The sequence below is a fragment of the Agelaius phoeniceus genome, chromosome 4 (genome assembly GCF_051311805.1).
Source record: "Agelaius phoeniceus isolate bAgePho1 chromosome 4, bAgePho1.hap1, whole genome shotgun sequence".
Taxonomy (NCBI): Eukaryota; Metazoa; Chordata; class Aves; order Passeriformes; family Icteridae; genus Agelaius; species Agelaius phoeniceus.
The window spans coordinates 2,847,230-2,859,681 of record NC_135268.1 but is presented as its reverse complement, the minus strand read 5'-3'; the positions used below and the strand labels follow the sequence as shown (position 1 = coordinate 2,859,681).

At 42.1% G+C, this 12,452-nt stretch overlaps 1 protein-coding gene across 7 annotated transcripts in view; it reads left to right on the top strand.

Moving 5' to 3' along the window:
- Window positions 1-12,452, top strand: part of PDE5A (phosphodiesterase 5A) — a 57,317-nt gene that overhangs the window by 1,881 nt on the left and 42,984 nt on the right. The window contains exons 1-2 of one of the 7 annotated variants that reach the window (XM_077176729.1): window positions 5,790-6,027; window positions 8,198-8,393. The exons of 1 other annotated variant lie outside the window; for it this stretch is intronic. Coding sequence is in view for 4 of the 6 variants with exons in the window: in XM_077176722.1 (XP_077032837.1) it covers window positions 4,947-5,050 (104 nt within the window). In the remaining 2 variants the exon portion in view is untranslated. Of the gene's footprint in view, window positions 1-4,750; window positions 5,051-5,789; window positions 6,028-6,159; window positions 6,398-8,197; window positions 8,459-12,452 lie in introns of those variants that run through there. 5 more of the 7 variants (XM_077176728.1, XM_077176722.1, XM_077176723.1 and 2 more) reach the window with 5 other exon arrangements.

The window sequence follows — 12,452 nt, the reverse complement described above, 5'->3', positions numbered from 1 at the left end:
TAACATAGAGAAATCTACGTTGTTCATTAAAGGGACAAATAAAATCTCATTTAAAAGACAGGAAATTATTTTTGAAAAGGAGTTACTGTGAAAGAAAGAAATAGTATTAATAGGCCCAAGCAGACACATTCCCAGGGCAAAGTGTAGGCAAAATGATTCTTATTGCCCAAGGTGGAATAAACCATGACACAGGAGTTGGTGCTACTACACCTCTCTGGTTTCAAAAAGATCATTACTGGAGAATGTCCTGAAGAGAGAGCTCCAGAAACCCAAGGGTTTTACTGAGAGAAATTATACTTATTTGTGATGATAGGGGGCCTTCAGAAACTCCAGTTGTTAGATTAATGTGTGAGAAGTTCAACAGAGAATTGTGGTATATGAGTACAGAAACAGAAGAGTGAATGCCCAAATTGCAGTGGTATGTACTTGAAAAAAACCTGACTAATTTTTCATTTATATCATTTGCCACTGAGTCTCCATCTCCAAACAACCACAACTAGAAAACAAGCCCCTTATAATTTGACTCCATATTATCTGTTAGACTAGGTATAAACCAAATACTTCAATTTGAAATCACAATTACTAGTAAAAGTACTAGTAAGAGCAACTGCTAATTGAAAATTACTAAGTAATAGCTAAGAAGCTCTTTAAAAATAAGCTAAGTACCATTGTAAATGAAGAAGGAGTTTGATATGCCACTGACAAGGGCCTGGAATGAATCTGCCCTACAAATTTCCTACTTACCCTCCATCTCCCAAGCAAAGTCCACCAAACCCTATGCATACATTATCCACCTACATTTTCACCCACCTGCATCAAATCCAATTATTGCCCAGTGATCAAACCCTATCACAGACCAGTGTCCTTCAGCAACCCTGCACTCAGCTTGGCCAAGTACACATTGCATGACAGGCACAGAATTCAGCTTGATAAATTGGAGATGTATTGCAAGCACAGGATGAAATTAAAAATGTTCAAGAGCAAGAAAATGCAGTTAGGCAGAGGTAAACATACAGGCAGCACCTGAGTACATGGCAAGTGTATAAAAAAAGGGAACAGAGAAGTCAACAATATCAGGCTGTTGCCAAGAAGGCATGAGCAAGGGTGATGGTATTAGCAGGAACAGAGCTTGCAAGGAACCCAAAATATGCCTTCCACTTAATTGGGATTTGATCTGTGTTCAGATGGATTACTTATTCCTAGCTTGGTGAGATACTGCAGGAATGGGAGAGATGATCTAGAGATGCCCAAAGAGAAAATGAATGATCTGAGGGCTGGAAAGCATGATGGTCAAGGAAAAACTGAAAGATGTGACACTACTTAGCTTGAAGGAGAGAAGGCTGAGAAAAAGAGAGAGACTTGCTAACAGCTTTCCAACTTATCCTGAGATTTCCAATAGAAATCAGAAAAAGTTAAAATTTGAGCATACTGATGCTCAAATTTGATACTGATATGTAGATTTACATATCAAATGCTGATATGTCAAACTCAAATCCTAACTTGATTTTTCAGGAGATAAAGTCTGACAGTGTTTTCCAGACAAATATCTATGCATTACAAACAGCTTTAAGAAGCTGCTGCTTTCCTGACGTGAACAATAATTTTGCCTGGTACTTTGATAGACGCAAATGCTCAGTCACATTTAAATCAAAATAGGAGGAAGCTACTGTTTTCCATGGCTTCCTGTAGGACATATGCACTGTTATCCCAGAGGAGAGGGCAGGTTATGCAATTGCTGAGCAGCTCTGGGGAAACATTTCCAGCAATTATTTGGAAAGGACTGAGAGAATAAATTTATAAGACATTCTCATCATTTAGTGTTTTCATCACTAAATAACTATGAGATGTTAAATGAATTGAATTTTGGTTATTATTTCACTCTCCTTATGCAACAGAATGGAAGGCGAATGGAAACTTGCCTCACTAGTATTAGGATTCTTCCACTGCATGTGTGTGAAAGTGCTGGCTAATAAAGAAGTGGAATAGTTTCCTCTGCCTTATCATATTCTAGCCTTACTGGCCATATAGTACAGTCCTAAATTTGATTTAGGAGCCAAAATGGACCAACTGTTTTCCAGATTTAAGAGATGGTAGAAAGACAGCCAATTCCCACTTCATAGCAAATATAAATGCTGCTCCAATTCATCTAATGAATAAGTCAGGCAAGTTAACAATGTTGACATCTGAAACGTTATTTTTTTCTCTTTTAAAGGGAAATGAAATAGAATTATATTACTTTCAAATAGATTTAAATAAATATAGAGTTCTTTGAGCATAAATTATCACATAAATACGTTTCCTCTGGTTACATACTTCCTTATTTATTCTTACTAATTATCCTGAGTTTGCAGAATTTCTAATTTATGTGCCTTGAGCATACAGAAAACAACCCCACTTTTTTATCTCCTTACATGACAATATTTGCAAAACATCAGATTAAAGATTTCAGCCAAATCATTTTTCCATCCACTAGTCCCGCAATAGCGTGGCCTACTGACGGGAAAGCTTCCTGGCTTCAACACTGAGCTGCTCTCAAGCAGCTTCTAAACTTGAACTGGACATTTTTATTTGTGTGACATTACTACAAGCCCTTCTCAGGTTTAGAGCTACTCCACATCAATTCTATCCTCTGAGCTCTGGAAACAAACTGGAAAGCTGGGCGAGAGCTAAGATACACGGAGCTTTTTCAGAGCATTTTGGAAGCCAAAATTATGGAAGACTTTTTCCACTTTGACCATTCATTCTTTGTTATGCTTGGCCTTCATCCTCTCCTGTCACCTTAAAAATGAAAACAACATGTTCATTATTATTCATGGAAATTCATCGGATACAAGGAAGGCATCCCTTCCCCCCCCGCCCCCAGCTGTTCAGTTTTTATTTCTTTTGGGAAAGACTATGCTATTCTTTGCTTGGGTAGCAACCCTTTGAGCTGTTGCTTTGCCACTGAATTCACCAGGCTCATCAGGAAGATGATCATTTGCATTGGCTTCACTGATTCTTATCTGCAGGCTGAATAGAGGCCCCAGCAGCTGCAGGTCCCAGTTCCTTGTGGCACCGAGTTCAGGGATGCTGGGTGCACCTCAGCTGGCCTGGTATTTAATGTGACATGTTTACAGTGCTCCTTGGTGCAACCTCTGTTCCTGACTGGGGCCTACTGGATGTTACCACAGGATAAATGCTTATTTCTATTAGTGCTACTCCTAATTACATGAAATGAGATGCTATCTATTGCAGCTGACATAATTGCATTGACCATTACCTTGTTATTCTCCTACGAGACAGAGAGAAAATACTATCCTACTTTTTAAATACCAGTAATTAAATTATATATTTGTATTTCTCCTTTTGTAAACAAACTCTTTCTGCCTCTTTACAAAGAAGATATTTCCATGTGTTTGGTCCTTCTGCAACTGCTTTTTGAGACTGGATGGGCAGTACCATGATCAATATTCCATATGAGACTATTCAGGGAATGGCATTTCAGTTAGTTATAAAATCTGCATTCTATAATTGCACGTTTTACATTGCTATTATACTTAAGCATTTTAACACAGTGTCATTTTCCAAAACTTCTGCCTAGCTTAGGAGCTTTAACTGCCATGTCTACTGTAACCTCAGAACTCTTTTTCTGAAATGGTTAATGCAGAAATCTATGATTTACACAACGGGTTTATTTTATTTTTTTTCCTAACATACCACTCTTTCCAGGTTTTGGCACTAAACATCTGCTTCATTTATTGCCATGTTGTCTGTTTATGCAGTTTGCTTGGTAATTCTGCATTTCCCTGCTGAAGGCAAAGATTTGTCTTTGCCTTGAACAGCAGCTTGACTCGTGCTGCATGTAACTGGCTTATGCTTTATCTTCACATTTGCTCTCTGGTCACCATGCACAACATTCCCCCTGAGATCCCCTTTACAGCGGAGTAATGTTCATGTAAAACCTCCCTTTCTGTGTGCCTCATATTACACACAAACTCTCACAGCCAAAAGATACATGTGTCCAAGTCAGTGCTACACAGATGTGACACAAAGACACAGAAGATAAAACTTTTCCTCGAGCTCATGGACAGGCTCTGAATCCCTTTGCTGTGAAGTTCCTGCTGCAGCCCCTTCTCAAGCTGCAGAACCCCACCTCTCTACATACAGGAGACAGATCTCCGTATCAGAAGTTTACATACACCTGAAAGGGGGTTAAGAGCAGCAGAAAATATTTCATACACTAGCTCTCAATTGACTACAGAGGAAAATAATTTGCAAGACTCTGTAGATTCCCCTCCCCTGAAACATTCTGCTATTTGTTATCTTACCTTCAAAGACACCGCACGTGTGGCAGCACAGGAAGCCCCAGATATGCATTAGCCTTTGTGAAAGGTGCATTGTGAATGCAGAGGATAATTTGTTATAAACATGTGCACATGCGCATCATAGAATGGAACTACAATACATGAAAGTGGTGCTCAGTGTTAACCAAAACTGCAGTCCCAGCTGTCTAATTTTGAGAAAGTAGGAGCTGTGTGTTGACCATCCTCAAAGCTAGGCTGTGCTTATTCAGAGTCTAAAAGCGATCTAAGAGCCGCACTGTAGGCATGAACGACAGTAAAACCAGGGGTTTAGTACTCGTATCCAGGCTGAGGTCTGTCAGAGATCACATACTGACACCCGACAGCGGCACCCTCTAAAGCGACACTCGATTTGTCAAAAAGACACTTTTTTGAAGCAGGCGGGGCCGCGGTGGAGGTGGAGCCGGCTCTGCCCGCTGCGGGTCCGGCAGCCGGGCCGGAGATGCGCTGGGGTGCCGCGGGCCGGGCTTCCTGCTGCCCGCACACCTGGGAGCGGGGCGTGGGCGGGGACCGGGAGCTCGGGGTACCGCAGCTGTAAAGCGGGCCGGGCAGGGCCGGGCCAGGCCGGCAGCCGCGGCGGGAGGCGGCAGCCGCGGCGGCGGGAGCATGGAGCGCTGCTCTCCCCCCGCGCCGGAGCAGGAAGCGGTGGAAGCGTGGCTGGACGATCACGGCGACTTCACTCGCTCTTACTTTGTTAGAAAAGCTACGAGGTAAGACCGGAGCGGCGGCGGATAGAGGTAGTTCCTTTTTTACAGGAAAACCTCGCTCTTTTCCATTTCACTTTGCTGCCTCCAAAGAAAATAAAAAGAAGCGACTCCTACCCCACCCCCGCCGCCCCCGCTCTCGAAAGAGCAAGAACTGAAACCACCACGCAGCAGCTCCGTCCGGCTGCCACCGAAGGGCACATGCGGCGCTTCCCCGCCGGCTCTCGCCTTCAGTCCCCGGTTCGCGGCCGCTCTGCGGCTGGGAGCGCCCGCCCGGCACTGCGAGCTGCTCAGGAGAGCTGCCCCAGCCCCGGAGTTCCCTGTACTGGGCTTTTAGTTTTTTATTTTGTGTTCTCCTCGGTTCAAAACAGACACGGTCAACTTCTCGTGAGTAGTGAGCAACTATGCATTTCCCCGCTCTGCGAAGTAGGTAGAAGCCTCAAAGAGCATCTGCTGTCTTTGGGGAGGGCGGGTTATGTCAGTGCTCAGTCATCTCAAAACAAAGGGCTGCTCTTCAAGGGCTCCGTCACCCTGTGAGTTCATCACCTTTTCTGACACAAGGGCGGCCCCCGGACCGAGGGCCACGGGTTAAGCGCTGGTGAGCCGAGCGCAGAGTATTGGAGACCGGAGCTCCGCCCGAGGAGGGTGCTCAGGAGCCCGTCCAGTGGGGAGAGCGCCTCTGGGACGCTGCGCCTTCCCCCGGGAGGGAGGCGGGGGTGCAGCCCGGGCAGGGAGGGGATCGCTGCCCGGATGAGCGGGGCGCAGCCCGGGCAGGCAGAGATCGCTGCCCGGGGAGCGGGCGCGCTGCCGGCAGGGGGCGGCGCGGGGCTGGCGGGCGCCGCCGCTGCTCGGGGGCGGCCGCTCCGCGCTCGCCCCTTCTCGGTGCCGGTTCTTACGGAGAACCCAATATTGAGGACCTGAAGAGCTCGTCTGGGCATTTCCCCCCCTTGACTTGACATGCTGCCTTTTGGAGATAAGACGAGGTATTTGCTCGCTGTTGTCACACACTTCAAGAGCGGGACTTCAAGTCGATTTGGAGTAAATTCGGCTATTTTTAGAAGTGGAGTCAGGTTTCCATTTTGAATATTTTCCGATAAACAAAGCCGTGGGGATGCAGAGCCCGGGCGATCTGCACTCCCACGGTATATCTTAGCGGGAGCTCGGGTTAGTAAGTCCTGCGGTTGGCTCCTCGGACACGGCGTCTCCGCGGGCTCGCTGCGCTCCCGCTCCCGAGCCGCTCGCACCATCTGCTCGCCGCTGCTGATTTGCTTCTTCCCCGAGTCACTTGGCGGGGATGGATGCATTTTGAATGAGGTTTTGCTGCTGCTGCTCCTCTCTGCATGGGATGGGGCGGTAAGAAGAGAAATCCCCATTAATAATTGACTCGCAGAGAGCTAGAAAGCTTCAGGGGTCACCTGCTTGCTTGTGACCATCTGTCAGGCAGTCCCCTTTCTTCTGCTGCTGCTTTCTAAGGTTCATTTAACAGGGGAAGAAAAAAGCCTTTAAAATGTTTTTTAAATGTTGATTTTTTTTCGAGGCTGTACATTGGTGCAGGATGCGTAGATGCAAGTCGTTAACCTTGATGTTTGCTTTCCAGAACACCAGTGCATGGTGTGGCACTGAAGGGCAGCTTGTTGGCCCAGGAAATAGGGTGCTAGCAGCATTGAGAAGTAGCATTTTCCTAGTTCAGCCTATCACCCTTCCTTTGGAAACTGGATGTAGTATTGAGCAAATAGGAATGCTAATTAATAGTAACCACTGTGTCAGATTTTTTTCCCCATGGGCAGGACGGGTTAGCTTTTTTTTTTTTTTTCCACTCTGAGGCACAGTTTTGCATTTGAGCCGTTCTGAAAGAGGCAGTACTTCAGACAATACAATTCAGTGAGTCTCCGAGATGATAATGCCTCTGCAGTTAGAGAGGGGTTTGCAGAAACACTGTGGACTTTTGAGCCCTCGCTTGGCAACAATTCTGTGATGTTTCTGAAATGACGGAAATGTTGCAATTGTCTCAAAACTCTCTCCTCTGCTGTCTTGCATGGAATGTTCTTTGTCCTTATTGTATAAATAGAAAACTATATATAATAAGGAATACCTCTGTTATATCTAAGTTTGTATTTAAAAAGACAAATGACTTCACTGTATGTTGATACAAAGATGGTAACATGTAGAGCTGAGTGGTTGGAAAGAACAGCTGTACTTTTTAAAGAGGTGTAGTGTTCCACTTGGTAGCATTTTTTGAGGCTTGACAAAAGAAAATCCTAGCATCTAATGCTGTGCTTTGTTTTAGCTGAATCTTTGCAGCGCAGCAAACACCGAACAAAGACTATGCTGTTAATGTTCTGCTACTTGACATTATATTTGTTCTCTCAAGTAAAGCAGGGTTCCCTGAACTAGTTTCAACACTTTTCTAATCATAATTTACTGCTTCTCTTATTTGTTTTGTTTCATAATATGCCAAAGTTCTCACAGGTCCTGGAAGCAATAGACCAAAAAGTTAGTTAATCTGATGTTTTGCAGAGCATGGAGGCATATTCAGCTGCATGTTGTGAGGCACAATTGCTAATGGATAAAGATAGTTTCTGTATTTGTTTCTCAAATATTTCTACATAGGAAAAGATCACCTGCTCCATCACTTTTGTCTGCGTTATACAAGCTGTTTTCACTCACATTAATGAGCTTTGAATTAGAACCTAATTTAGGAATTTTGAAATGAGTTTGAATAGTTAATATATTTTTTCTGCAATTAATTTATTCCCACAGTGTTTTATATGGTAGTTCTGTTGGTAATTTCCAGACACAAAGAAGTTTTAATTAAGTGTCTAAACAATACTTAAAAGTTGAATGCGTTGTGATTTTTTTTGAAGTATGGGGTTAGGGTTATAATCTCAGATAACTGAGTAGTTGCCTCCTGATCCAGTTTGCATAGGGCAGTTTGATATTAGTATCCATTGCTGTGGTTTGAATAAAAACTGTATTTTCTGGCGAGGTGGCACTTTAAAAGATGTTTCTAGTCACAATTTGTTCATAAAGTGACTGCTGTTGGAATCACTGTGCTCCCCAGCCCAGGTGCTGGCTTCTTGGAGAGAAGGGCTGCAGGTCGTCGGCTTAACAAGTGTGCACCTGTGTTCCTCTCTCCCCTCTGATGTGTTGCAGAAGATGAGCACGTTCCAAGGGCTCACACCTTGTATTTGGATCTGCAATGCCTTGAGGCTGGCAGTGGCTGCAGGAAGGCCACATCCCAGCCTCCTTCCAGGCTGGGCTGCCTTTATGGATATTGTCCGATAAAACTGCGGTGATTGGCTTCCATGTGAGCAGTGCGAGGCTGCAGCCCTACAAGCGTGTAATCCAGGTGAATAGCTTGGAGTCCTCTCTCCTCTGAGGAGGTGAATGAACTGGGATCCCATGAGTAGGAAGGTATGGAATCAGATATTTATTACTTTATTTTGTACCAGGCAGGTGAGTGGCATGTGGAGGCAATAGAAATAGCTGTTATCTGTGAGGTGCTGTTCCAAGATGATCAAAGTGCAGCACAACAAAGGGGGAACTGGCACACTTGGGAATCACCAGCACACTTGGGGATGGGATGAATTTGGTTCAATCAGTGAGGCTGTGCTGGCTGACAAAACTTCTGGCTGGAGAGTTCGGTACTGCACACCTAAGGGCCAAGAGTTTCTAAATGCCTTGCTCCTATGAAGTTTAAGCTTTGGTTCTTTTTCCCCGTGTCTTGTTATTTTTCCTTTCCCAGAGTTTTAGAATTGCTTATCATATTCTGGCTTCCCAGAAGCAGAAACATTTTCAAGTAATTGTGATTCTGCTTTGTTGCTGCAACTATTGTTGTTCTAACTAGACGATATAAAGGCATCATCTCCTTGGTGTTAGGTCACATTTATGGCTAAATTCATTTGCCTTTTTGTCTTCCTGAAGTTTTGTCTTTTTACATTCCTTTAAAAAACAACACATGCATTGCCATGTTCTAACATCACACTTATTTCAACCCACTATGGAATATTTTTGTACTTCTGACTTCCTGTTTGTCCCTGTTTTAAAAATATGGGAGTGATTCTTAGTGCTCTTTGCTCTCAGAAGCAGCAGACTGCCAAAACAACCAAAGTAAATTTTCTCCTCGCAATTGGAGGTAACTGTATTCTTACAGGCAGAATTTTATCTGATTCCCTAAATGTATGGTGTGCTGAAGACAAATTATTGACCCAAATCCTGTATGCCCTTCAGTAGAAATAGGATTATTTTGTTATAAATACATCTTGGCTTATTAGCAGGTTTGAGAAATATTTACAAATTAATTAAGGTGGGGTTGTATTTGGAAAAATAAATGTTCTTAACAGTATGGTACTTCACAGTACTTCACTGACGATTCCAGAACTGGTGTTTACTGGGAAACTGTGCTAAAATTCAGATATTGTGTAACTTGAATATATCAATTACATTTATTACATGGAGAAAACTCAGGCGCAGTTGCTTGGGGTTTTTCTTCTTGATGGCTGGTGGACCATCCATTTCTAACGTTCTGGCTGTGGTACTACATTAGTCAGGATATCTGCCTTCTAGTTTCTGTCTAGAGGGCTTTTAAAAATGTTTTCAGTCTGAGCCAGCTATCTGAAGTTGAATCTCCTAAATATTATGTGTCATATGCATTTTGTGCATTGGTAATGCATGTGTGCTTATTTTCTCTAATTGAATGAAAATTCTGATTTTGGAAGATAAAGCTATTAGATGTTTTCTGCACTGAAATGTGCTGTAGCTTGTGTTTTTCTTTAAAAGTGTTGCATACCAAGAAAAGTAATAATCCTAAAAATGCACAGGTATGAACCATATGTATTCCTAACATGAGCTTGGTGATTAGAGAGTGGGCTTTGAACTTCCATGATGGAAGGACCCCAGTAGCTTTCCAGTGGAGGCATGGAATCCTGTGCAGATAATTGGGATATGCTGTAAGGGGACTGCCTTTTCTAAGTTACCCAGTGTAAAGCATTAATGAGAGAGCTGCAGGCCCACTGATTCTTGGGACCCACTGATTCTTGGGACCACAGCTTGAAACCCACAGGAAGCAGTGGTGTTTATGCAGGGGGTCAGAATATTTTCTCCCGTTTACTTGGTTTTATTGGATGTTTACCAAGTTTTTCTGAGAACTAAGTACAGGAAAAAAAATCAATTTCTGTGTGAGTCTTGCAAAGTTTTCTTGTTGGTATAATGATGTTCATAGTTATCCCACTTATAAATAATGTATCAATATCCTTCCTTATGCCTTTCATGATAACAGCAAAGCTTTAAGATGCTCCCAAAATATATTTAACTACTGATTTACAAAGCATTCAGGAAGCTGAGGAATGTTACCAGTATTCATCAAGTTGCAAATGTGATTGACTACTTCTGGCATTTGTTGTTGGAAATAAAGTGAGGTGAAAGCTGGAGTATTTTGGAAACAATCTCTAAACCAGCAATTACTGTAGACTGAAGAAATTGTCATTTGAGAAATGATAAGAAACCACTTAGTAGCAATTTACATCTTAAATTCCCCCAAAGCTCTAAATTGAACTCCTACACAGAATCTTTGGTATGGTGATGAACTAGTCAGCAGAAACTGTGAGTGGCTACAAGGAGAATGTGCTTTCACTCGGTTCCACTTGCCCTGTGCAATAAAGAAACAAATGGGTGTGCAGGATACATTAATTAAAATACACTGGTAAGCCTTAGAGTATGGGTAGAAAATAAGATGGGGCTGACCACTCTGACAGTTAACATCCCCTTTTTGAATCTTTCTGTTTCAGGCTAACTATTACCATATTACTTTCAATAATACTTTCCATATCCTCAGCAGGAGACTCAAGAATTTCGACAGCTTTATTTGATTTCTAAGTTATAGAGGATCACAGAGGTTCTGTATTGGCTATCTGCTGAAGAATCCTCATGTAAAGAGGATATAGGCAATACATTCTTGACGTGAACTGATATGCTACCACCTTACTTTCATTTTCACCCTTAAATTGTTTTGGTGTTGTCATGGAAAAATGTAGTTAATAAAAGCACAGTATAGAAGTATTTCTTTTCCTCACTGGAAAAGAAACATACATAAATTTATATAGAATGCTTTCTCATTTATATGATTGACTTGAGAAAACTATCTTTTAAAAAGGGCATTAAATACAGAAGGAGCTATTTGTAAACTGCCAGAAAAGAAGCCCTACTCAGATAGCCCTCATGTATAACACAATGAGTGTAATTTCCCATTGGGTTTGGCATTGAAAATATCGCCACAAAGTATATTTGCTTAGTAAAAGATATGTATTTTCCCACTTATTTGTGCATTATGTGCGCTCACCCCAGCAGAGAGAGCCATCCCAGAGCCTCTGCACTTCAGTCATACTTAAACTCTGGTTTAGGAATTCAGGTGGAAATTAAGTAGTGCTGAAGATTTACGTGAGGTCTCCAAGCACATGCGAACTTAACTCTTAATCCATTTTTCACTGAAATTACTGGTGTTGTCCTGCTGCTTTCCCAACAAAACCATTCGATACCTAGTTGTTGTTATTTTTTTCTTTTTTTATGGGCTGGGAACAAGAAGCAAACATAGGGAGGAGAAATAAAGGTCAGGTTTTAGAATTTTAACTTTAATCCCTGAGGATTTATTCTGTCTTTCTTTATAGTGCAAGTAGAAAGTCTCTTCTGTGGAAGAAAGCTTTCTTGTAATAAGTGAAGCTTGAAGTTAGGTTATTAAAGAAAAGTTGAAAATAGCCAAGAATAGCCTGTCAGTTTTACGTTTTCCAATTTGAATACTTTTGCTACAAGTAGTAAAGCAATCTCTGCTTTCTATTTTTTTTAGAATGAGCATTCAGACAAGATGAAAATTTCATCATTCTAAAAAGTTATTTCGGTCTCTCATGAGCATGGTTTGAATCTAGCATTAATTTTCTAAATTAAGAACTGTATTCAAACAGAAGTCATTTGTGCCAATTGAAGTGTTTAAAGCTAAACGTATGCTAATATATTTGACCGAGTTGTGCTAAAAAACTGGCACTGTTGTATTTCATATTCCAGAACTGCTTACCTACCACTGTGAGAAATGGCACCTCCACTAAATGTAATTGGGAAGGGTTTAAGGAAAAACATCTAGTGTTTTGTTAATCTACTCTTTTAGTCAGTTTGAAAACACTCCTTTTACAGTCAGTTAACAGTCGGTTTGCTGTTGTCATCTAACGAGGCCTTATACCATTTCTTTAAGTCTTTCCATTGGGAGAAAAGAGACAAAGCCACTTAGAATGTGATAGTGAAGTAGGAAATACTACAAAGAAAATGGGAAGGCAAGTATAATATCCAAGTAGCTTTGTATTTCCAACTCCTTTGCTAAAACTGACTAGTTTTGGAGTTTTTGTTAATGCTTTAAGTGATTTCT